The sequence below is a fragment of the Melospiza georgiana genome, chromosome 11 (genome assembly GCF_028018845.1).
Source record: "Melospiza georgiana isolate bMelGeo1 chromosome 11, bMelGeo1.pri, whole genome shotgun sequence".
NCBI classification, from domain to species: Eukaryota; Metazoa; Chordata; class Aves; order Passeriformes; family Passerellidae; genus Melospiza; species Melospiza georgiana.
The window spans coordinates 369292-395749 of NC_080440.1; the positions used below are offsets into that span (position 1 = coordinate 369292).

Sequence of the window (26458 nt, forward strand, 5' to 3'; positions counted from 1 at the left end):
CGAGAAAAACAGATAATTTATTGGTTATTTCAACTGGTGGGTTAACTACTAGTTTAACCACTAATATTTATTCAACCTTCTGCATCTGAACAGCCCCATGGCCAGATCCCGCACTCTAGCTGCCATGCTTGCTCTGCAAGTGAGAGAGGAGCAAGGCCAGGACCTACTACTGTGATTCAAGTTTTGCAGAGCAGAATTGGTGCTTGACTCACGTGGGTGTCTGACTGAGAGCCCCAGAACAGTCAGAGGTGTTGGGAACCATATGCACACCGTTTTTCAGTCCCAGGAACAAGCTAGAACAAAGATGCAGTTTGCTCTGGGCCGTGCTCTGTGTGCCTGCCAGTGGTGGTTACAGAACTGCTTAGCAAAGAGCTTGATAAAATCAGTGGGGTCGTTTGTGAGCTAGAAAGTGCCTCCATGTGTGCCAGATCTTGGAGAATGCTCCCCAGACTGCTTTGTGAGTGCTGCACAAGGAAGTCTAAACGCTGCTAAGCAAGGCTGCAATGAGCAAGGTGACGGATTGACAGATTTGATTGAAATTGGAGGTAAGTTTTGCTGGGTTTTTTTAAATCCTAGGCTTAAAAAACATCACTTAGAAGAGGAACATGGGTGGAGAACACCAAGAGGGAGATGAGAAGATTAGGAGGTCAGATTCCAGGATACAGAAATCTGTCCATCTTGGGCAGCTCTGCATGGGTTGCAGGGGAGAGGCTGTGATGGCTCTGGTGCTGCTCATACCCCTTCTCCAGGAACTGACCCAAGCCTTTCAGCTAATTCCTGTATGCCAGTGGCTCTCTCTTTGTGAACGAATCTTTGATATTTAGCTGCCTAGCCTGAAAGAACTATTCTTAGGGAGGAGAACGATCCCATATTTCATCCTAAAGGCACCCAGTGAAATGCATGTTTTCCCATTGTGACCCCTGACAGATTCCTGGCTGGCATTTACCAGGGAGAAGTTAAACAGCCCTGGGCTGGGGCTGAGCCCACAGAGTGAGAGGGAGACTGAGCCCAGTCCTGCCCTGGCTGGAGCTTGTGCTGGTGATTGCAGGAGGTGGGGATGCCCGGTTTGGCTCTTGGAGGAGACAAAAGCTGACAGAGCCCAAATCTGACCTGATGGTGTGTCACAGGATTTGCCTCCTGCCAGCTTTCGGTGAACAAATCCTGCCAATGCACACCTCATCTGGAGAGGCAGAGGAGCTCAGCACCCAGGCTGTCACCTGCAGTGCAGCACCTGCAGCTCGTCAGTCCTTGTTGCCTACTAGAACTCATCACTGCTCTCCAGACAAGCACCACGAAGCAAAGGGTTGCTGCTGCTGCCCAGCCTTTGCAGGGCTGATGGGTCATTTCATACACTGGAGAAATCATTCTGCACCCTGTGTGAGAAGACTCACTTGCACAGAGTTCGGTAGGATTGCAGAGTGATTTGTATGAGTCCTTCTACCCCTTGTGGAGCAGACTAGGCTGAGAAAAGGAGCACCAGGGACACCCATGACTCCTGAAATACACTGTACAGGGTAATACATAGATGTGAAATAGCACAAGCACTAAAGCACTACTGCTTAGACAGATGGGACAGCTGAGCTGGCATTCAAGTGATAAAAGTACCCCAGTCTCTAACTGTGTGGTGTTTATATTTTAAAACAGTGTTAGAAGGTCATTTTTACTACTTAGGTAGTTTGTTTGCCTTTTCCACTCTCCTCAGGCATATTAGCTGAGGTTGCTTCATCTCCCTTTGCTTTACCACTACTTCTGCTTAGTTTCAGCGTGACATTCACTGTGGGTAAAACACTTTGGGTGCCCATTGCACTGGGATATCTGTATAAAAAACTGGTTTCAAGTGTGTAAGGATTCATGTGACTGTTTCTACCAGCACACTTCTAACATAATGAATTTTACGTTCTTGAATTTGTGATGAATTCAAACACAAATACATATCTGTGTACAGAAACATGTGGATGGTGCGGGGACCACATCTTTGCAAGCTGAACTGGAACTGTCTGAGAACTCTCCTTCTGTCCTGAAAATTCAAAATGCAACCAAGTCCAGCGTGGGGCTTGCCAACGCTTTAAATGTGTATGTGGACACAGGTAGTTTTTATACACGTGTCTGTGTGTGTGACTTTTGACTTATCTGTAAGATTAATGAATGTGTTTCCTGTATCTAAGCAATGTGGAAGCCTTTAAAACTGTTGGGGTCACCAGGGAAATGTTGACAGCGAGATCACACTGTCTGCATACAACGTATCCAAAAGCATACAAGCTAGCTCAGTGCAAAACAGTATATCTTTTAAAGCGACATGAAATGTTAACCAAAATGCTTAGGGTTGTATTAAGCCATGCAAAACAAACAATAAATTTACAATTAACCACATTTAACCCTTTCCCTTCAAAGCACAAAATGAGCATCAACACTGAAGGCTCAATAAGCTCAGTGAACATGGGAGAGAATAACAGTGAAGCCACTGAGGTAAGTCAAATTGGTTGAAATTAACAAGGGTACTATGGGTTGTAATAATATATTTGCAGGCTGATGATTATGCTGTGGGGAGGAAGGGAAGGGGATTAAATTCCTGTTTAGTTTAGGCTGCATTTTAGTGCAGCCTGTTCTTCAGTAGTACACAGTTAAAAATGTAGTCTGTCAAATCCCACTGACATATTTTGGCAATAGATATATGCTCTAATTGAAAGCAATTGTTGTGTTGTAAGCTTTCCCCTTTTCCCATTTGTTTTGGTTAGTGAGTAGTGGTGGCCTGTCTACTTAAACACGTATTGAGCAACTGCTCACGGGGAAGTTAGCATATTGCAGAGCATGCAGCACGATCCTGCCTGACTTCATAAAGAAAACTTCCTGCAGGCTTTGGTGGAGAATGTTTGAACAAAGCTGGTAGGATCAGCCTTGCTGGTTGTTGTTGCTGGGCTTTGCTGTATGGGTCAGCTGGGGCCTCCATGTGTGAACCCTGGGCTAGGAGTCAGGCTCCCTCCCAGGGCAGCAGAGCTTTGTTTTGAGCAATCAGCATTGGCCTCTGCTGGGATTCCCATGAAGGGATGCTCTGCCTTATGTGGAATTTGTTTCCTCTGCGGGGAGCCAAGTCCTGCCCCCTCAGTGGCTGGCGGTGGTCAGGACACGCAGGCCCGGCGCGGTGGGGCCTGGATGGGCCACAATCCGTTGGGCCATAATCTGTGAGCAGGGCCCTGCAGCTCTGGGGGGCTCAACAAGCCCCTGCTGGGCCAGCCCAGGCAAAACAGTGTCAACACCATTGCTACTCACAGAAACCCTCTAAGGCTGGTGCCAGCTGGAGCCAGGGCCCTACTCTGCCGTGCCCACCCGCACCCCTGCCTGCCTGTGATGCCTGTGTTCACAAGAGACACGCATGGAGCAGAGACTGCCAGCGTAACTGGAGTGGAGGGGACTGTGCTTCACCTGGAGCTGCATTTGAACTCATGAGCCACATCTCCAGCCCTGACCAGTGTGAATGGGATAAGTGAGTGCTGAGTCCTGCCTAAGCCTCTAAGGAAAATAAAAGCAACAGGCCACCAAGAAGGTCTGGGGAAATCTGGGAAACCTGCTACTCTTGCATCCAATGAGGGTCCAAGTGGTGAAAGACCTTCTGTCCACCCACAGGGCTCAGGTCAAAGCCAGCACAAGCTACCAAAGGCACATCTTTATTGCCTTGTGATAAGCCTCCTGGTCCAGAAAGTCCTGGCATTATTGTGTGTGTGAACTTTCACCATCACCAAATCTGTCATTAACCCAGAAAGAAACCTTTTTGTGCTCACAATCTCTGTCTGCACAGCTTCTCTCAGGAGGCAAATCCCTCATGGTGAACACGTCAGCTGGCTGCATGCTGCAGACAAGGTTATGACTGCATTACACATTCTGAGGAGAGCAAGGCTCTATATTACACTGGGAAAGGCTCATCTTTGAAAACAAAGAGGCTCAAGGAAGAAAAGGCTGGTTTTACTCAGAAAGTGGCTGAGGTGCCCATAAATCCCTCTCAGCCTTCCTCGGCAGGGCTGGAGGCCAGCAGCACGGTGGCAGCAGAGATGCTGTGCCCCTGCAGCTGCTGTCACAGCCGTCTGCAGCGGAGCCCGGCACCGCACCGGAGCGGGTGTTGGATTAAAGGACGCTGGGAAGTGACCTTGCCTTGGTCTTTCTGCCAAACACCTAGCAGACTCCCAGCGTGCTAAATCATTGGTAAAAACAGGAATGACACTCTGGCCACATCCATGAGCAGTTCCTGCAATGCAGATTAGTAACAATAAAATGGGGTCTCCGTCCACGCTTATCCAAAAATACACTGAGGATTGCTAATAAGTCTATTTCCAAGCCCACTGTTATTTCTGAGTGCCCCGAAGTACCTGAGTGAGCACTTGCTGATGTCTGCAGCCTGGTGATTCAGGAGACTAACAACTGAGAGCATCAGGGCAGGGTAACAGGCATGGCTGGAGAGAATCTGGGAATTGTGGTGATCGGGGAACAGCTCTAATTCAGGCAACGCTTTCTCTGTGTCCAAGTGCTTCTTGGCTCCTCCTCATCTCGCCTTGTGTTTCCCTGGTGAATGGCTCTTTGTTCAGAAATGCTGCTCTGGGGACAGCCTTGTTCTGGCCATCTCTGGGCTGGGATAGTGGAGACCAAGGGGACCACTCCACTTTCTCCTACCTGTTACCTTCTTCTGTAGGATAACCACTCATGGCCTCTGGCAGGATGGGGAGAAGACAAGGACTGGACCCTTGCTCTGATGCAATTTCCATCAGTATAGGTTTTTGAGATGGAAAGCAAGTGACTGAAGAGATTCAAAAATTGTCTGTAAGTGTTTGTGAATTCACCTTGTGGTTGACTGCCAACCTGCTCTGGAATCACAGAGACCCAAATTGCACCCAGGGGCAGGGAGCAAAGGAAATGAGAAAAGGGGGACTGGCTGCGTGAGTCAGAGCACCTCCTGATGCACTGTGCTGCCGGGGCTCTCCCACAGCAGCTCTGGGGTGGCAGCTCCTGTGCCACGGTCCCTGCAGCCTTCTGCGGTGGCTGAGCCCAGGCTTCTCTCTGCATGCCATGTGGGGCAGAGCAGGGGCAGCCGCCCCGTGTGCCAGCACGTGCTGCCTCACCGGGCCTTCCCCTGCGCTCGGTGTCAGACACAAAGGCACGGAGCACCTGCTCTACTCCCAGGGCCCCGGGGTCCCTGTCACCCCAGGCACAGAGGTCCTGGTGGTCCTGCGTGCCTGCCCTGTGAGCAGCACCTCTGCCCTGCCCTGCCCTGCGCTGCTGGTGCTGGGCCAAGGGCTGCTGAGCAAACCCGGCCACCCCTGGCTGCGAGGGTGCACGTCCTTCCCAAACCCACAGGGCACTGCACAGATAACCCCTGCCAAATAAACAGGTGTTTATGCACCTGTATTAAAGGGATGAAATCCAGGGGCTTGACAGCGTTGAGTCAATCAATATACTCAATATAACCTGAGTAATTGCATGAGTAACTCATGTTTCCCCTAAAGGGAAAGTGTTGTTGTGTAAATATATTTATCAATAATTAAAGCAGTTTTGAGTTCTTGTGTGCACAGCCCCTCTCCCCCTGCCCCAGCTGAGAGGTTGGTATCCTCAAAACTGCACAGGCGTCAAAGAGGAAGGGTTTTGGTTTTTTTTTTTTTCAGGGGGTGATGCTCTATGGCAAGAGGCTTGTGGTTTAATTTTGACCTTTTTCTCTTCCTGAACAAAAAATAACGGTGAGATCTGTGTATGAGAGATTTAAAAACCTCTACTACTCCATTAGGAGCATTATCCTGAAATACTCACTGGAGCTTATAACAGCCCAGATAATAGGGGTGGGAAATCATTTCTGGAAAATATTCCCCTCAAAGCATCTTACCAGAAAATTGTTTCCTAACAACAACAATAGCAATAAAATCTTTGTCAAATAATGCTTCAATACCACAAATATTTTGTCTTTAATTGTATCAGTGTAGACAAATGCTTGGCAAAGGCAATAGGAGTCAGAGTTCCTGGGGAATTTTTTCTGACAGAGCCAATACTGGATACCTTTGGGTAAGTCACACATTTTTCAATGTTCTTTGGCCTATTTTTTTTTAATTCACTGTAATCTGGAACGTAATTTGATATGCCTTAAAAGGCTGATTTCACATGGAAGATGCTCTGCTATCAGTGTAAGCAGCCATAAGAAATCCTAAAATAGGCAGATTAAGGGTTTGGGATCATGTGGGTTTATTTCTATGCAATTAAAGACATGATCACATTTAAAAATTGCTAACTTGTAGTTTAAGAAAAAAAAGCCACTAACAACTGGGAGTCCCACATTTAAAAACAGCTAATAATTCTTAATTAAGGATATGATTAGCAGAGACAATGAGTTAGATAGGAAGAAAGCACAGCATTTAATTCAATGCAGATTTTCAGTGGACATGGCATGGCCAAGGCAGTTGTGTATTAATTAGTGCTCTGAAGAGGGTGAGGAGACAGGAAGGGGAAAGGAAAATTGGCAGGTGTAGAAATGAGATTAGACAACAACAGAGGATTTTTCTCTCCAGAACAGAATCCCCATCAGCCTCGCTAACATGTTTTGTATAACTGAAGTTCCATGCCACAAGAATGGGCAGGGGACTAAGGCACAGCCGGGGAGAGAGGGAGAGGGAGGACAGCTCTCCAGGGCTCGCCTGGGCAGCATTTCCAGGCAGCTGTGACCAAACACCAGCCTCCATTTCCCACCCTTGTTTTAAAGGCTGCTGGCTGTTTGTGGATGGTGCGATGCCTCCGTGCTCGACCCTCGCCGTTATGTGACACAGCAGCCGCAGCTGCACCGCGAGACCCAGCGCTGACTGTCCTCCAGCCAGGTCTCTGCTCCTGGTGGAAACCCGGGCTGGAGGCAAGGATGCTGTACCCACAGCCCACAGCCACTCCTCTTGCCTGTCAGCTCCGCCAATGCTTCAGCCTGAAGCATGCACATAGCGCTGAGCATGCCATGACCTTGCTGTTTGCCGTGCGCTGCAGCACACCCGCGTCCCCTCCTGCACGGGGACTGGGCTGTGTTGTCCAGGGATTCAAGACCCTGGGCGACCTATGGCTGTGCCCTATGTCACGATACTGTGGCAGGAGGCCAGCTGGGTAATGGGCTGGCTAATTGCTCAAGGCTGGTTCATGAAGCCTGCAGGGACGTGAGATACATGGGTAAGGTATCTGCTGCAGGATGCGTGGCCCCATCCCGGGACGGACCCCGGCTCTCCGTACAGCCTTGCCCAGGAGCGCTCCTCCGTCTCGGACGTGTCCCCTCGCGACGAGGGGTCACTGACACACCTGCAGACGGGGAGGAAGGCAGCAGGAGTGAACCCGCTCAGGTGGAGCGATCCCACGGGAGGGGCTGGTGCTTTAGGGGCTGTTCCCTACATCATCCCAGAGTGTAATTTGGGAAACCACGTTGGGTCTTGTTAAAGCGGCGCCCGTTGGAGGGCGGAGGAGAAGCGCGGGCCGGTCTGCGCTCCGCTTTTGACGAGGCGGGCGGGCAGAGCCGCTGCAGGGGTGGGGCCTCGCCCCCCGCCCGGTCCCCGGGGAGCGAGAGAGCGGGTGTTGGGCTGCGGGGGGATGCGTGGGTTGCGAGGGGGCTCCGGGGGAGGGCTGTTCCGGCCCGCCGTGCTGCTCCGCAGCTGGGAAAAGTCCTTCTTCCCCCGCCCCTTCCCCGCCGGCCTGTCCTGCTCGAAAACGCGGAGGAGGCAGAGGAGAGGAGGGGGACAGCCCGGAGCAGCCCTGTCCGGAGCCCCCCGGCGCCGCTCGGTGCCGCCCAGTCGGCGGCGCGGCAGACATCGCTAACTTCGCGCACGCACATGACGGCCCCGCGGCACCGGGACGCGGTGAGCGCCGGTGCGGGGGCGGGCGCGGGGGCGGGCGGAGGGCGGGGGCAGGGAGGGGGCGCGGCCGCGCGCCCCGCCGCCCCCCGCCGCCCCCCGCCGCGGCCGCCACTTCCCGCGGGCGTCGCTCGGCGGCGGGCGCTGCCTCCGCAGGAAGCGGCCCCGCGCCCGCCCCTCCCGCGCCCGGCGACGGGCACATGCACTGTGCGGCGCGGCGGCGGGATGGCTCCGGCTCCGCTCCCGGCCCCGGCCCCGGCGGCGGGCGCTGAGCCGCGGCCCCCCGCGCTGCTGCCGCTGCTGCTGCCGCTGCTGCCGCTGCTACTGCCCGGCCGAGCCGCCGGCCTGGAGGTGCAGCGCAAGTTCCTCTCGCCCACCCTCACCAACAACTTTGCGCTGGACGGCCCCGGCTCCCGCGTTTACCTGGCGGCCGTCAACCGGCTGTTCCAGCTGTCGGGGGGCGAGCTGGCACTGGAGGCGGAGGCGGCGGTGGGGCCGGTGCTGGACAGCCCGCTGTGCCACGCACCGCAGCTGCCGCAGGCCTCCTGCGAGCACCCCAGGGTGCTCACCAACAACTACAACAAGATCCTGCAGCCCGACCCGGAGCAGGGCGTCCTTGTCGTCTGCGGCTCCATCTACCAGGGCCTCTGCCAGCTGCGCAGCATGGCAAACATCTCGGCAGTGGCCGTGCGGTTCCCGCCGAGCGGCAGCGACTCGGTCGCTGTCTTCCCAAGCATGCTGAACGTCGCGGCCAACCACCCCAACGCCTCCACCGTGGGGCTGGTGCTGCGCCGCGGCGGCGGCGGCGGGGCGCGGCTGCTGGTGGCCGCCACCTACACTGGCTTCGGCAGCCCCTTCTTCCCCCGCAACAACAGCCTGGAGGACCACCGCTTCGAGAACACGCCCGAGATCGCTATCCGTGCCCTCAACGCCCGCGGCGACCTGGCCAAGCTCTTCACCTTCGACATCAACCCTTCCGACGACAACATCCTCAAGATCAAGGCGGGCGACAAGGCGCGGCACAAGCTCAGCTTCGTCCGCGCCTTCTTGCAGCACGGGGCCACGCCGCCCGCCCGCCGCCCGTACGCCTACCTGGCGCTCAACAGCGAGGCCAACGCGGGCGACAAGGAGAGCCCGGCGCACAGCCTGCTGGCCCGCATCTGCCTGGGCGAGCCGGCCGAGGCCACCCTCAACGGCAGCGGCGAGACCAAGAAGCTGACCGAGTCCTACATCCAGCTGGGGCTGCGCTGCGGCGGCGCCGCCGACGCCTTCACCCGCCTCGTCTCCGTCTTCCCGGCGCGGGCAGCTTGGCGCAGCCCCGCCGCTCCTCGCGGCCCGGCCCCGGCCCCGCCGCCCCCCGAGGAACTGCTCTTCGGCGTCTTCGAGCGGGCCGGGGCCGGCGGCGGCCGGGGGCGGCCGCAGTCCGCGCTCTGCGTCTTCCGCTTCGCCGAGATCGAGGAGACGATCCGGGCCGCCCGCAACTCCTGCCTCGTCAGCCCGGCCGCCGGCATGGTTACCGTGCTGGACAGCGTGGTGCAGGGCACCGGCCCGGCCTGCGAGAAGAGAAATATACAGGTACGGCGGGCGGCGGGCTCCTGCGGGGCGAGGGGCGCGGGACGCGGCGGCGGCGGAGGGCAGCGGCCCCATCGTGTCCCGTCCCGTGGCCGCTGCTGTCGCCACCTCTCCCGAGCTGGAGCGCATCTCCTGCTTGCCCCGGGCGGGCGGCTGAGCCTCACAGCCCGCTGCCCTCCCTGCTGTCCCCGGAGACCCTCCCGCCTGCTCGGGACCGAATCGTTCCCCTAACCTGGGTGCCCCGCATGTCCGTGGGCATCGCCAGCCCCGCGTCCCGTCCCGCGGCGCACAGCCCTGCCAGGGGCGGCACACAGCCACCCTTGGCTCCCCGCGTTCGTGGCAGAAGTTTGCCATTGTCACAATTTGTTACCGAGTGGCCGTAAATGTTAGCGCGAGACAGAGTCGCCTGTTTCCCTTTTCACTAAAAATGTACGATGCTTGGAAAAAAAGAGAGGGAAAAGGCTGGTTTAACGCTGCATTTTTCCCTTCCTCTGGGATGAGTGCACAGCTCGGCTCCATCAAAGATTGTGAAAACATCTGTTTGATTTCAGAGGCGAGATAGAGCATTTGGGCTTGGGCTTCCCTGTGCAATGCCAGTGGCAAAGAGAGAAAGGTTTCCCATGGTAACCGGAGTGTTTAGTGTGGCATCTCCACTCTGTGGTAAAATATGTAGTCTTAATGCACTTGGTTCATAGACCTACTCTAGCAAAGTTGAACGGTTTTTCCCTGGTGGCAAAGTACAAGCTGCCTGACAGCCAACAAATCTAGTAGCTGGTGCTAATTCCACAAAGACTGGGTGTGTTAAGCACTGGGAGCTCAGTCCTGACATCTTGGCATGGTCACGGCTTTCAGAGGACTCGCTGGGAGTCAGGAATCCTATTTACAGGGTGTGAAGGCACCCGTAGTGGTTGTTGGCTGTGCTGATGCTCAGCGTCCCGGCGGAGCAGCCCCGAGCCCGGGCGGGACTGAGCTGTCTGTGCCAGGGCGGGTCAGGCAGCACCATCGGGGCTGGGGCTGCTCGAGGCGCTTGGGAAGTGAACGAACGGCCTGGTCAAAAGTGAAACACAGTGGCAGCAGCACCCATCACCCTTGAGCTTCCCCTGGACTCCAGGACTGCTGTGGAGGTACAGTGTTTTCTAGCTTCTGTTCAGTAAAGAAAATAATCATGACTATCATCAGGCTGCTGATGTTGAAAGTACCAAGTGCTGTATCCAGTAAGGTATTTAGACAGCTAGTTAATGAGTGACTCAAGGGAGACTACGCACAGATGAGATTTCACTCCATCTTTGGTCCTGGCTTGTCACACCGATCCACTGTAATGTGTGTTCCTGGTAGCACCTTCCTCTTCCAAGTAGGGTACCTGGGTAGGCAGGGAGGGCGACCAGGAGCCTGTTGTCACTGGTGCCATAAAAGCTGAGAAGGGTGCTGTGTTCTTGAAGGGATGAGCAACAGGATATGAGGATCAGGGGAATGAGCTAAAATAACTGAGCACTGCCAAGCCATTGGGAGTCAGTGGGAACCTCTGTTTGCAACCGTGGCAAGAGCAGGCTGCAAGAAAACTTGTTCATGTGGAGACAGCAGTAAGACCAGTGATGATATAAGATGGATGGGGAGATTGGGTTCTTGTACCAGCTGACATTGCTGCTCTGTCACTGGCCTTGAACCAGTCATTGAACCCGAGGTACCTCAGTTTCCCACGTACTCCTGTATTTATTGTTATTCAGAAACCCAACTCATGTAGCGTCAGATTGCATTTGTAAAGCTGCTTTGAGATCCTTTGATGTCAAGTACAGCAGGATATAAATGAAGCATAACGTTAATATTCGTTCATGCTTAATATTTCTACACTTCCCATTTATTTGAAGCGTATTCCTCTAAAACCGCTGATCAAGCCTGCTGGGAAGCCATCCTGCTAGTCAGGAGAGCCTTTATTTTATTTTTTTTTTCCTTGCCTTTTCCTTAATTGTTAGAATTGCCAACAAGTTAACAACCGGCTGTTTTTATTTTCAAGTCCCAGAGCGGCAGTGTCAAGAGAAGAGTTGTAATAGGGTGTTTCTTTGTGCTGTAAAAACCTAACATCAGTTTCCACCAATGCGTTTTGTGTCCCAGACATGGAAAGGCAGCAGGAAAATGTATTAAAGCAGCAGCTGGTCTGGCAGAGCAGATCAGTATCTGTTAGTGGGTTTCCAGTTTTCCCATTGCATCCCTGTGCATCACTGATAGGGGCTCCGGTATTACTAAATGTGACTCGTTAGCGCTTCCTGAGGACCAAATGCTTGGATCTAAATCTCCTTTTGGAAGGAAAAAGCCCTGATATTGGCCTGATTCATTCCAAGCGTGTGTTCAGCTGAAGTAGTCAGTTGTTAGAAGTCTGGACCATGGGCTGTTAGGTGTAATGCAGTGTGAAAGGAAAATCATTGACCCCGTGTGTGCTCTCCAGTCTAATTGAATGCTCCTCTCCAGCAGCGCTTGCTTTGGCTCAGCCAGGGAGCTGCAGCTCGCCCAGCGTGCGGGGTTTGGGAGTGGGCACTCGCCGTGCCCGCCGGTGCCGCGGCAGTCTGCTCCTTGCGGCCTGCAGCGGGGCACGGCTGTGCTGGAGGCTCGGCGGGGCCGCCACACAACGAGGGCCTTTGTCCCTGTGCAGGTGGACGTGGCGGCAGCCGCTTGCTTGGCTCCCGTTTTGGCCACGTGGGATTGGCCACACGGAGGGCTGGCAGGGTGCGTGGGGCAGGTGGGCCTGCCAGCTGCCCTGCTGCCCTGCGTGCCCCAGGCTGGGGACGGGGAGCCGCCAGCTTGGCCTGGGAACAGCCCCTGTCTTCCGTGCAAATGCTTACTTGCAATTAAGCACATGCTTAACAGCTTTGTGTCAGACGAGGAGAAAATGTGCAGAGGAGGATGGTCTAGGTCAGGAGTGGGGGCTGTTGGTTCTTCTCAATGAGGGTTGCTGAAAAGTCACTAACTGAGGAGATGAATTCACAGTGGCAGCGCAGGAGAAGGAGGATGTGTGAGGGAAGGATTTAGGTTGGTTGGCTTCTTGCACCGACAGTGAGTGGGTGAGCTCCAGGATTGCTTCCCCTCAACAGAAATAGTTTTTATAATGAATTTTGTGTCAAATGCAGCTAAATTGGAATACTTGCATGGAATCACTGTGGTGTTTTGCCCACTCAAAGCCCGTGTGGAATTTGGACTCGAGCCCCCAGAAGGGAAGAGGAGTAGGAGCTCTGGAGCAAACTGCCTTAACAGCATTTACAGCAGTGTGCTGACAGAGCTTATCAAATTCTTGGGACACTGCGTGGGTTTATAGCTCCTGTTTGAGCTGTTCTACCCCGGGAGGATCATGGCCCAGTGGGTTTGAAGGCTATGCTGGCTGCGCAACACGGCTGGAGTGTGACACAGCTGTGGGGCGCTCAAGACATCCCACACAGACGTTTCATAAGCAAGCAAAGCAGGCAAGAGCCCATCCCCAGCTTGTGGCTGGCTCCAGAGCAGTGGGACATCCCGGGAGCATCCCCCAGGTCTGCCTGGCTGCTCCTCTGGTCACACTGCATCCCAGCCACGTCCCAGGGCAGCAGAGCCCCCACAGGGTCCTCTTGCCCCTGCTCCATCTCTCAGTGGGTATCTTGGCTGGGGATACGCTCAGGCACCTTTGTGTGCGCATTTTGCTGTGATGAACCAGCTCATTTGAGGAAAAGCTGCACTGGAAACCCCATCCCATGCTCACAGCTGCACCAAACTCAGTGTCTTCTGTGGGTTCTGCATGAGCCCCACGGTCTCCTAAAATCTCCTGGAGAGGTACAGAAAGCAGATATATTCATTAGGCCTAGATTTGCTGGCCAGGGAGCTACATCTCTCTTGGGAAATATTTTGGGGCCTGCAACTCAAAAAAGGCTGAAAATCCAGTTTATTTCCTCTGCTGAAAACCATAGGCATAGTGGCATGGGATAATGAAATGTTTCAGCATTAATTCTCAAGTTTCTGGCTCTTGTGGCTTTGTGTCAGATCCTGCATGGTCACTGAACACTGTGTTTGGGGGTGTAATGATGAGATACTCACCAGTGAGCTGTACTATAATGGGTTGTTAAACAAAATGAACTCCTTGGGTAGACTATATAAACAATCTCTGTATATATATGTGCCTGGGCATGGAAATGTGGTTTAAAACCAGTCAGAAAATGTTCCCAAAGAAAAAAATCTCATATACACGTGGGAATATGACAAAGCATCTACTTACTGTCCAAATCTACTGTGGCATCTCCATGGGATTGAGTTTTATAGGAGCTGAGTTACTTTGAAGTGCTGGTTTATACTAATTTAGAAATTCCAAACATGAAACTAAATGTGCTCTAACCCTACATCTACTCAAATAAATCCAGAGGATTAGCCACAGAAAGGAAACTGGGAATTTACACTTAATTTCTTCATTAAAAATGAGGCAGGAGTTCTTGTAGAAGCCTAATTTCTGTGTTTTGCAGTGCAGGCAGTTTAGAGTTGCTGGCAGCTCCCCAAGGTGTCACTGCCCAGGTTTGTAGAGCTGTACCATGGCTGTCACCATCACCTGTTGTGCTCTGGGACGTGGCATTGCACATGGGGAGTGGGCGTCCCTCAGTGCCCTGCCAGGGCTGAGGGCTCAGCTGGGACCCCTGGAGGGGCCGTGGGACCCGGGGTGCCCTGACAGAGGGGTGAGCCCCAGTGTGGGCTTTGCCAGGCCTTGGAGCCAGCGCGGAGCCCTGTCTGCCTGCTCTGCCCCTCGCCTGGTGCTGGTGAGCTGTGGTCAGCTGTTGTTGGCTTTCCTTGGGCATTCACGGGGAAGAGCAGCCTGCTGCTGCAGTGAGCGTGCTCTCAGGAGCTGTGCGAGCACCATCCTTGCTGCGAGGGCAGGCTCAGCCCCGTGGGCTGCCAGTGCCCGGGGCTCTCCCGTGCCAGGGCTGGCGCGGCCCCTGTGCTCCGTGCCAAGCAGGTCGGTGCCCCGAGCTGAAGGTGGGTGGTGGGAATGCTTTCCTGGGGGCCCCAGGGCTCATCCCTGCTTTGCATCTCAAGCTCAAACAGATCCCAGATTGCAAAGGGAAATTCGGTCAAAGTGGCAAAAGTTTCTGTGCCTGGAAATGGGAAGTTGTGCTGCTTTAGGGAACAGAAACTGGCTCCTGATGGTGGCACAGTGCCTGCCTGCTCTGGGGGCCCAGGGCTGCTGGCTGGGCAGGCCAAGTGTTTGCCATCCCTCGGCGGACAGGGGCTCACAGGCATGCTGCTGGTGTCTGGAGAGCTCTGCCAACAGCTGGCTGTGCAGACCCGGTAATTCCTGGTACCTGGATGCTCAGACTAGATTTGATCCATTGAGCTCATCAAATCCCCTGTAACTAAATAACAGTTTAGGAAAAGGGTGGTTTGGCTAAAGCCGAGGGTTTTCCAGGGCAGGTGATGGACTCCCTCACGTGAATGCAGACCCACGCCCCAGGAGCCACAGTGGATGCAGGCTCAGCTGCAGGGCCTCGGTGGCTGGAAATGGAGAAATTTGCCATCTCTTTTCTGATGTTTCCAAGTTTCATTTACAGTGAATGGGACTGGGGGCACCTGGAGAAGTGAATAAGGCACCATGAGATGTGTATGGATGCGCAGGGATGCTGTAGAAACACCTTACTACACCTTGTAAATCCCAGCAGGGTGTGACTGCCCCTCTGTACCAGGCATGGCCGGGTGGGGTTGGCATTCTTGGCTGGAGTGTGGGTGGCTGTTGCTTGGTGGCGTTGTGCCCAGTGCCCTGGCCCTGGGCAGTGTTTCAACAACCCCATGCACTCGAGTCCCTTTGGCTCGGTGAGCCCTGGGCACAGTGCAGCTGCTGTGTTGGGCAGCACTGTTGTCCTGGGTTTGTGGTGGGGAGGTGGGAGCCCAGGCCCCCTGATGGATGTCTCTGGTCAGAGGAGTGGCAGCGTCAGGATTTGAATTGAGGTCCCAAGTGTTTCTGTGTGACTGTCCCCAGCACACATCCCTGGGACCACAGGATGACGGGGGATCAACAGGAGGGATCTGCTTCGCTGTTTCTTTTTTTTGTTTGATTGGATGTTTTTGCTTGTGGATTTTGGTGGGGGGTTTTTTTGTTGTTTTTTTTTTTGTTTTGATTCCTGTGGGGCTGGTAAAGAAATGAGCAGTTGTTTTCAAGTTGGGCTGCAGCAGCCTGCAGCAGGTGGAGGAGGTGGCAGACTGTCTACGGCATCTCTCACTTCGAGAGGCCAGTAGAGTTTATTGATGTTTTTGAGCAGAGGGAGCAGTACTTATTGCTAACATCTGGAGAGCAGCTCTGCCGTTCTGACAGAGCGGGGCTGCAGGGGCGTGGGATGACTCGTGCCTGGGAAAGCCCAGATCAAGCTGGGTCCAGGTGAGCTCTTGTCAGATGTGGCGTGCTGGTGAGCAGGGTGGGCAGCAAAGCCCACGATGATCTTGCCTTCTTTGTTCAGGTGCTGTCTGCCGGAGGGGACAGGCTGTGAGTGTGAGGGCTGGCCACAGGCTGAAGGAGCCTGGCTCACACGTTCATCCTTTGCACTTTCTTTGCACCGATAATTCTCTTTGCTTGAATTTCTTCTGCCCCCAGAATGAGGACAGGGGTTGGAGTGGAGGAAGGCTGCCCTGGTGACCCAGGGAAGTGGTGTGTCTCCTGTAGACTACATCTGTGTGGCTTGGTTGCTTCTGCATTTGGAGTGCTCAGTTAATGAGTAAAAATGGTTTTATTAAGCTTTCTGTGACAAGCTTCTCCTGTGGGCTGGGTGCTCGACCAAGTGGTGGCAGTTTGTGTTTTGGACTCTGGTGCTGAGGCTGTGGAGCAGGTGATGCGTGGGGGTACCCAGAGGGGGACAGCACTGCAGCACAGCGTTGCTTCTCAGAGGCAGGTTTTACTAAGGATGTGAAAAACAAGGGTAGAGTTGTGCTCGTTATCTCGGGGCTTGATGGATTCAGCAGAACTAATGAGGAAAATACAGGAAAACATTTACTATAAACTGTTGCTAAATGAAGTAGATTTGAACTGACACATGCAAAAGACCAGTTGTGCTAGGTAAGAAGCTGTTACTTTAATGGATGCTTTTTTCAGCCCTGACTTGCACAGATATGCCTTCCGAGCACTTTGAGCATGTGAAGTGCTAAGTGTTAGTCTAGCAATAATAAAATAGTAACGACCAAAGATCGAGGAGCCAAACTCATGGTTCATCAGGGACTCTTCCCTGTGGAAGAGAGTTTGAGTGGTCTGAGGTTGGTTACTGAGGCCAAAGCTTAACATAAATGAGAAACACAGGTTGAGTGGTGCAGGGGTAACGGGGAGAGCACAGCTCAGAAAGTACAGCCTAAATAAACCAGGTGTCTTGCTCTGAGCAGTTTGGATGGGGAAGGTGTCTCGTGGGCTTCTGAGCAGAAGTGGGTGTCCTTGAGATGAGGCATGCTGATCTGCTCAGCCCCTTGTCCCCAGGGAGTGGGAGGAGGAGCTGAGTTTCCAAGAGGGGTGAATTTTAAGGACAAACGAGCTCTTGCTGCTCAGACACGTACTGTTCTGACTGTGACAACCCCTCTGGACCCTGTTTGTTAATCCCCCAGCTTGCTCATTCCTGGTGGATTTGATTCTGTAATCTGAAGTATTGTATTTAATGCAGGATGAAGGCTAACATAATAAGCTTGACCAGTCTTCCTGGCAGCATGAAGGATGTGCAATTTTAGTTTAGAAAGTGCTTCTTTTTCATGTTTCTCCACTTTGAGCAGCTCCCCATGCCGTTGTGCTTGCTGTTTCAGTGCCCTGCTGGGGAAGCACTGGTGGGTGCCAGCCCTGGGCTTGTGTGGGGCAAGGAAGGGGGACCATGCTGGGCTGTGCAGGTCTGCCGGTCACCTGTGCACATCGCCTGCAGCTTTCTTTTCCAGCTGGGGTCAACATGACAGGGGTGGGGCTGATGGAGTGATGATGGACATGAGCTGGGCCAGCTGTGGCTGGAGGAGGGAGCCGAGGAGATTTGGAGGGGAATCACACTGTCAGCTGCAGGCATCCAACTTTGGTGCCACTGCTGGAGCTGAGGCTGGAGCCTCTGAGGACTCGCAGAGCAGATGGTTGGATGGCAGGAGGGACGGGTGGTAGTTCAGGCTGCTGCCAGGCTTTGGCCTCTGTAGCAGAGTGGCAGTGCCTGCAGCCCAGCAGGGCCTGGTGCTGTCCCCGTCCCTGTGTCCTCCTGCTGAGGTGGCTCTGCAGGCGGCAGCTGGGCGGCGGGACGTGCTGTCTGCCCGGGGCTGCCACAGCCAGAGCAGCAGATGGAGCTTGGGTTCTGCCCTCTGAGACGATGTGGGACGCTGAGAGCCTCTTCCAGCGCTCTCAGTCTCACACCTCTGGTGGTTTGAGGTCTGTGGCTGCGGCGGAGGTGAGCGTGGCTGCTGCTGCTGCTGAGCCGCAGGGCTTTGGCCCGACCCAGCTGTGCCTTCCCCAGCCATCAGTCCTGTGCTTGCTGTCCCCTGCCTTCTAGCAGTCCTCTGTGCCCTGTCCCCTTCCTTGCCTCAGCCACAGTCCCATGGGAGGCTGCCAAGAGTGAAATTTGGGAGCTGGCAGGAAAGAAAAGTGTGGAGTCAAGAGGAGAGAGAGGGAAGAATGAGTTTTCTAAGAGTGATAGCTCCCTGCAGTCACAAGGTCTGGGTGGCTGCTGGGTCTCACTTTAAACATTTTTTTTGGTTTTTTAAGAATGTCTGCTGTGCTGAGTGGATACTGTACTCTTGGTAATTCTTGAGAAAAAAATTCTCTAGATTCATTTTGCCAGAGATTCTCAGCCTGAGTGCCTTGACTGGCCACAAGTGCACATTGATTTGCCTCCTGTTGCCTAAAAAAATATGATGGGAAGTCTGAGGAGCTCTGTGCTAATGCCTGCCCTTGAGCAGCTGGAGACTGCTTACATCTCAAGTGCCTCAACAGTGGAGTCCTCTTCTGAGGATGACATTTTCCTCCAGGCATCCCAAAAAGCCTGGTTTTGACAGGTCTGGTTGCGACACTGCAGCAGATAAACGAGTGATTGTGCGCACAAACTGCTGGGGAGCTCGGGGGGAATGCTGGGGCTGTGTGCTTGCTCTGGGCTCTGCCCGACACAGAGCAGGGCTTGTACTCTCCCTTAGCAGAGTGCAGCCAGGCTGGCTTGGCATCACTGGCCGTGTCCATGCTCCTGTGCAATATTTCCCCACTGGTTTTTAGCCTGTCCCTGCTGTTCAGTGCAAGTCTGTGTCCTGCTATTCTCTTCAGACAGTATCCTAATTATTCTGAATATTTGCTCTGCAGTCAGAAATTTCCCTGAGTCATACCTAAATGTTAATAAAAGCCTAATGGTTTATGTTAAGGAAGGCAAGAGATAAAACTAGAGCCCTTTTATCACAGCCTTTAATGGCCTGAAAATGTCAGTTGTGTGGGAGCAGCTGCCAAATTTTGAGCCTATGAAGATGATGGCTAAGTCCCACAAATCAACAAGTTTGGAGCGGATTATGCGATGCTGGCTGTGTCATTTTCCCAGGACTCCAGGCGTGCTGGAAGCCAACACTTTAATCCTCTCTGATACGGAGTCAGAGAGGGGCCGGGCTCCCTCCTTGCTCCGGAGCTCTGCACAGCCAGCACGGCCTCGTGCGGGCCAGGGGCTCTGGGCTTCCCTTGCGCCGCGGCTTCTGAGTCACAGATCAGCTCCAGCTTTGCTTGGGAACTATTTTTAAGGTCACAAACACAGGATGCAGAAATCAGCGCATTTCATGGTTTTCCTGAGAGCTGCCTCACCACTCCTCTTCCTCCTTCTGTTTCCAACAGACTTCCTTCCCGAAGGGACATCCTGCATGCCCAGGGCTGGGGAGCTGTAATGGAAATTCTGGGAAATCGCTTTTTATGCTCCTTATAGGCCTGGGATAAAGAACTGAACTCACACTGTGAAGACAGCTGAACTCTTGAGCTCTGATGTGGCTGGAAACCTTTTATCTCTGTCCCATTTTGTTCCTGCAATCGCACTCAGGGGTTAATCTGAGTAAGCATCCTCTTAGCTGTGGCCCCTTGATTTGAATTCATTTGCATCCCTTGTGAAGTTTTGCAGCAGTAGCACAAGCTGCAGTGTGCAGGGGCAGTGTGTTCCCCTGTCCTGGCAGGGCAGAGTGCTCGGCTGGTGCTGGCTGGGGCAGTCCCAGCTTTGCCCAAGAGGCTCCTCAGCAGCAACAGAGGGGCAGTCTTGTGGGCAGGAGGCCTTGATCTGGAATCAGCCCACAGTTCTGTGAGTTACTGAGTACCCAGAGCGTGTCAAAGAAAAATAGAGGCAATACAGTAAATGCCCACGGGGTGTTTTAAAATGCAGATTATAGAAAGAGATTGGTTTTGGAAGAAAACTTAGCATTCGTTCTTTTCCCACTTCAGGATAGGGCAGCTTGATTTAAGAAAGAGTGAGATTTAACCCCTTCCACTTGTGGATGGCCTTCTATTCCATTCATCCAGTGCAATTCCCCAGCTGTGGTGGCTGCCTGGTGCCTGCAGAAGGATGTGACTTGGCTGTATCCTGTTTACTGTAACGTGATGGAGTTAGCTGTCCTCTTGGTGCTGTGGGGTGCGAGTAGCAGCAGCACAGCATGTCATCCCTTCTTTGGACCCGGGAGAGGGAAATGCCTTATGTCTCCTACCCATCCGTTTGTTGGAAGATCTGATGTCATTTGAAGAAAGGTGTTTCAGAGGAAGGATGTGTGCAGCCAAAATAAAGCTCGGCCTGGGTTAGAATAGTTACATCCTGTTTACTGTGGAAAACACTTTGCACTGATATGAGCTCTGAAATACATGATTTATAAGCAGGCAGGCGCTGCAGATAAGGGACTTCCCGTGATTTTGGCCACCTGTGTGAAGGAAGGGCCAAGACTTTCAGGCTGGCAGGCAGTGATGCTGGTTCCAGATCCTGTGCAGCTGCCATAGAGAGGAGGTGCTGAGCATCCCTTGAGGTCCCAGGTGGCCGGAGATGCCTTTATGCCTCAGTTTCCCTGCAGGAAAGAGCCCTGTAAGCTTCAGGTGGTGATATTCATAAGGGATAATGAAGAAGAGATAGAGATAACCATCCCTGAGACAAGTAAATAACCCCAAGTGAGTTTCTAAATAGCTGTTTGTGAAGGGAAGGAATCATTAAATCAAAACATGAGTGGCTTGCCGTGTCCTCTGTATAGTATAAAAAAGTTGTGTGGCTTAATTACAGAGAAAACATACACATTTAAGAATTTGGGCTGTGATTTTACTTTTTACTAGAATGAGATGCAGTAAAACTGCAGAATGCATTTAGCATTGCATCCACAAACTTGATCCTTTAGTCTTGGTGCCCTAAGAACAGAGGAACAGCTTTGAATGTGCTGTCCCGTTTGGCACTCTTCTGAGCAGAGGGAGTTTTTCACATCAGGCTTTTGTCACTCCGTGTCCGGCACAGCCAGCGGTGGCCACGGGCCCTGGGGGGCACAGGGACCAAGGCCAGGGTGGTTTTTGGAGAGGACCCAGCCTGTCTCTGGTGGCACCGTGAGCCCTGGCTGTGTCTGCAGCAGCCGGACCCTGTGGTCGGGGCTGTGTGCTCTTGTGCAGAGGTTGCTGTGGGGTGACTGCTCTGCTGGGTAGCCCCAGTGTTTGCTGACCCGCTGCTGCAAACACCAAGGGCTGGCTGGCACCCCCAGCTCCTGGTGAGGTTTGCTGCTGTCCTCTGCATGCAGGGAGGAGCAGTGGGCAGTGCCATGGCCTGCAGTCCCCACGCTCACTGCTCCCTGCACCTGTGGCCACGACAGGGAGGTCACTGGAGCTGTCTGTCTGGGGCTTCGTTTCTTTTGCTGGTGCAGGGGCACCATCCCTTGCTTGTGCAGGGGCACCATCCCTTGCTTATGCACACAAAGCCCCATCACTTGGCATTCCCTTTGGGTTTTAGCAAGTTTCTTCCCCATTTCTCCCCAGGAATGTGTTGCTGTGGTGTGGCACCAACCCAAGACACAGTGGTGGCTTGGGGGCAGATGGGCATGAGGCAAGAGTTGCACCCCAAAGTGGGATGACCCTGCAGAGAGACCTTGCCTAGTCTCACCCTCCTGTTGCAAAGCCTACATATTTGCTTAATCTTCTGAACTGTCTGGAGAGAGGAGAGAGCCAAAGCTTTAACCTGGTTCTATTAATGAAGTAGTGATGATGACTAGGGAATTAGTATCCAGGCCCTGGTGTAGTCCAGGGAGGAAGGACTGTGCTGAGCAGGCTGGTGGTCACCTTCTGACTGGTGGAAACTGCATTCCCATTCCCTGACAGATACAGCCTCAAATCCCTGTGTTTATTCTGCTTAAATTCAGAATTCTGTCAGCTTCTGTGGCAGTGCTATCTGCCTTATGACTGGATTCAGAAAGGCACAAATGTGCTTTGTCCTTGGGGTGTGGGCTGTGACCTTGCAGGCATTTCTTGCTGGAATTCTGTGCAGGCACACTTCCCGCAACCGGGACTTGGATGGTGCGCAGGTGAGCTGTGGGTACCTGCTGCTGCTGGAACGCCAGCCCTGCCAAGGAGTGTGACAGTGGGGTCACAGCATCCCCTGGGCTAAACCTGGGGTCACGCTGTGGGTGACGCGGTAATGGCCCTTGAAACGTGCTCATTGTTTGAAGGGCTCCAGCTGCACCTGCTGCAGCTCAGAAAAGCTGCTGCAGGAGTGACTGCAGGTGAATTGTCAGCAGTGAGACTGTTGTGATGTTCAGGCATTGTTGAATCCATCCAAGTTGTCTGAACAGAAATTACATGAGAATCTCAGAGGATTTGGAGTGAGGGGTCATAAATCTTGGGTGCATCTTGGCAGGGTAGTAGGAATACGAGGCATCAGTTCCACTTGCAAATGATGCTGTCATGCAGCAAATGCACTAATTAATTTAGCACAGGAGAGTCAAGTCTGTTGTCTTGCTTTTGGCCAAACAAATCAAACGCCTGCTCATAGACACAGGTCAATGACAAGTCCTTAAGCAGTGCCTTTGCCTTGGCCCCTGGCAGCGAATGGATGTGGGAGCCCTGCTGTCAGCCTCGTGCCCCTGTGCCAGCACTGGGTCAGCTCGGCAGCCGGGGCCAGCTGCATTTTGCTGTTGTGTGGGCTCCAGGAGGGCAGAGCGGGCTCTGAGCAGTCCGTCCCAGCGCTGCTGAGGGGGTGGCCGGGAGCACGCCATGTTTGTGCCGCCTGTTGATGTGTGTGTCTCTCTGCAGCTGCAGCCGGAGCAGCTGGACTGCGGAGCCGCGCACCTGCAGCACCCGCTGGCCATCCTGAACCCGGTCACTGCCACCCCCATCTTCACCTACAGCGGCCTGACCGCCGTGGCAGTGGCCAGTGTCAACAACTACACGGTCGTGTTCCTGGGCACGGCCAGCGGAGGACTCCTCAAGGCAAGTGGGGCCCAGCAGAGCAGCAGCGTGGGGCAGCACAGCTGGGGACAGGGTGGGTGCCGGGGCTCCCCCTTCCACACCTCTGCTCTGCCCACAGGAGCACATCCGTTGTCTCCTGGTTTGTGCACCTGCTTCCTTCAGGCAATGAGGAACTCATTGGGTACTGCCATAGCCTGGACAGTGATGCATGCTGCCTGATGCCTGGTGGCTGTTAATCACTGCTCAGGGCTGCTGTGTGAGCAGGATGTTTTTGATAAACCCTAAGCTGAAAATGCTATTGTGCAGCATTGAATTATAAATTAATTTTATTAAACTATTTTATTAATTACATTAATATAATTTTAAAAGAATACGATTATATATGCAACATAAAATAATTTTAATTACAATGTTTTTTTATTGTTTTAATTGTTGAAGTTATTAAAATTATTTGAAGCGCTTCTAATAAATTCTCCCTCTGAGGTGCTGGATTTTGAAGACTCCATGTAGACAGGGGAATTACAAAGAGATTTTTCTTCACAGCTGAATCCAAAGCAGGTGTGAACCCATGGTGGAGTCTGCTCTAAATAACATGTAAGAGGTGATGCAGGGTGATGCAATGCCCCAGCTCTGCAGCCAGGACACAAGGCCAAGCTCTCAGTAACCTTAGTGCTTGAAGTTTGCCAGGGAAAGTTTTGATTGCAGGCAGCCACAGCAGTCTGGTAAACTGCCAGTATCAAAAGTCCATAGAGAAGAGTGGGGAAAAGGCCTGGAGCAGAGACAGCTGATACCTGCTTTATCTCTGCCTGGGGGGACTGGTGCATAATGCGGAATACTGGATCAAAATACTTGGGCAGAAGAAAACGTACCCAGATTTTCCCCTTGCATCTCAGTGCTCCTGGCAGAAATGTGGGAGCGATCAGGATCACAGAGAGGCTCCCTGCTTTGATTGTTGCTCCCAGGGGCAGGTAACTGTGCGGGTGGGAGGGGGCTGGCGCTGGGCCAGGCGCAGCAGGCCGGGGGGCACATGCCACACGCGGAGCAGCGCGTTCACACGGCATCAACAGCTCTGCTCCATTATCATCTCCGAGACACCGGCCTTATCTGCCCGGCCTCCATTAGGGAGAGGCTCCTGGCTGCCCTGCGCTCGGATAATTTGCTCAGATAGCTGTAATCTAATTCCACAACACAGCTGCATAACCAGAAGCCCTTCTACCTTTGGGGCTCCTTGCTCTTTGGCACGGGACACAAGGTACTTGGCGTGAGCAAATCATTCAGATTTGTGGCCTGAGAAAAGACAGCAGAGGGGCAGAAATAGTGCCTGCCCAGCTCCTGCCAGCAGCAATTAGGGCTACCAGGGGCATGTATGGTGAATTAATGCAATTCTGGCTGCAGACAGGCATTTGGTGAGGACCAATCTAGCCATCATGAGAGGGTCAGCAGTGCTTGGGCAGCACAGCCGTGGCAGGTGCAGTGCCCTCAAGGTGGCAAGGAGGGCTCTCTCCTGATGTGTGCGGGTGTGGAAGTGCAGTGTGCAAGCAGGCGAGTCCTGGCATTACCCAGGACGTGCTCTGCCTCCCACCAGCACCCCGGGCAGTCTGTGTCCTCCAGCCACCCCAGCAGCTCCCCTGCTGCACCAGGACCAGCAGTCACCACCCTCTGTGCTGCTGTGGGGGCTCTCCCCAGGGCCTGCAGCCCCCTGGAATCCAGGGACATTGCCTGTGTGAAGAGGATGCAGGGTGAACGTGCCCAGGAGGCAGAGGGAGCCAGACTCAGGTGTCTGTAAACAGCCACGTGGAGCACTTCTCAGCAGCGAGGGAGAGAGGATGCAGCGGGGAATGTCAGGGCTCAGTTCATGGACTTCTTGGGTGATAGCAGGGAAATAATTTAGCTTCTGGCTAGCCAGCTTTTAAAATGGACAAAGCAATAGTACCCTTTTTCTGCATAGCTCTCTGTGCTTCTTAGCAGAGAGAAGCCTGAGCCTGTGCTGTCATACTGGGCTGTGTCAGTGCTGCTCTGGTGTAAGAATTAATTAACCTATGTTAATTAATTAATCCACATTTAGAGAACAGAGGCACACTTGGTCATTACAAGTATTGCCTTCCCTTGCTAGTAAGAAGGCCAGAATTTTCCACACTCCCTTTCTGTTTTAAGCTGAAAAGTGACTGTCACAAGAAATTGTGTAGCCCCATTGTTATTTCCTCTCAGCAATGCCACATTTAATTTACTGAATTTTCAAGTCAAATGCCAAGACATTCAGAGAACTGAAAGGCAGGCTGATGCTGTGCAGCCTCCTCCATCACTGCCAGCGCTTCGGCTGGTGATTCATGAGGCAAGGTAGGATTGGCACTCTGGTGGCAGCTGCCGTGGTCTTCTGGAGTCAGCAGGGATAGAAGCTTCTTCTGCCTAGGAGTGACAACACTTATTTTTCAAATATGCAGGGAGCAGGAGATGCCATGCTGTACAGCCCTGTTGCTGATTTTCACTGTTTTTCATTAAGTTTTGGGAACTCGATGTTCTCTGTACAGAATGTGAGTGTGTATGTGACGAGGCCTGAAGGCTGGTGCCACTTGCACGAGGGTAACACAAACGCTGCTGTGCCCCTTGGATGAAGCTGTGCAGGGCAGAGCCTCCAATCTGTCACCTTCCAGAGGAACCAGGACAGTGAGGGTCCTGCCCCACTGAGCAGGGCTGGGGCTTTCTGGGCCGTGCCATGCCTGCCCAGCGACGCAGAGCTGGCTTTCCAGGAGAGCTCAGTATGTGCAGAGATTCACAGTGCTTGACAGCTTGGGGCACCACTGAATACCACTCTGGTCTTTATTTATAACCAAGGAGAAATAATCTTCTGCCCTTAGTGTTTGAAAATGTTCTCAGTGAGTGGCCTCTTCTCCCTACAGATAAACCTGGACAGCACGATGAAGGTTATTAGCAGGAGATCCATTTCGGTGGCTTATGGAGAGCCGGTCCACCCCATCATGCAATTTGACCCTTCTGATTCCACTTACCTCTACCTGATGACCTCTTACCAGGTGAGATCCTCAGTCCTCAACAAACCAGTTATTGGAGTACAGCATGCATTTGATTTAGCTCAGAGCTGGGAGCAGAAAGGGACAATAAGGTTTTCTTTAATAGTGAAAGCCAAGATGCTCAGAGCTTTGGCTGTCACTGGGCTTTCTGGGGAGGTGCCTATCTGTTCTCCTGTGCTGGCTAATAACACCATGCAGCCGAGCTTATCGGGTCTTTGTGGTGGTCAGGTAAAAAGAAGAGTGAAAGATACTGAAACGGATTGCACTTATGGGAGTGCAGAAATAAGCGCAGAAATAAGCAAAGGTTGCTCCTGTACAGAAACCCCAAAATGACAGTACATGGTCTTTAGGGAGGCTTCCAGGAGATCCTACAGACAAAAGTCTGCCTGTCAGAAGTGGTCCCTGGGGAGGTTTCTGCTCAGTGCTTGGCAGGAGGGCTCTGCAGAGACCTGGAGAGCTGCAGCAGGTACAGGCAGGCGGTCCCGTCTCCATCAAGTTAACAGAGTAGGAAGATGAGAGCGGAGCGCTCCAGGCACTGAGGCTTTGTCCTGAATTACATTTTAATCTGTCAAAACAGATGCACCACCCCAAGTGTTACATGTTGCATTTGTATTTTCCAAGCTCTAATTCCCTGTAGATTGGTCATTATCGTTTCA

General features: G+C 53.2%; 1 protein-coding gene across 1 annotated transcript in view; it reads left to right on the forward strand.

Moving 5' to 3' along the window:
* The first annotated feature begins 8069 nt into the window (after positions 1-8069).
* PLXND1 (plexin D1) overlaps positions 8070-26458 on the forward strand; it is a 66716-nt gene continuing 48327 nt past the window's right edge. The window contains exons 1-3 of the mRNA XM_058031938.1: positions 8070-9419; positions 22621-22797; positions 25674-25805. Of these exons, the coding sequence (XP_057887921.1) occupies positions 8070-9419; positions 22621-22797; positions 25674-25805 (1659 nt within the window). The remainder of the gene's footprint in view (positions 9420-22620; positions 22798-25673; positions 25806-26458) is intronic.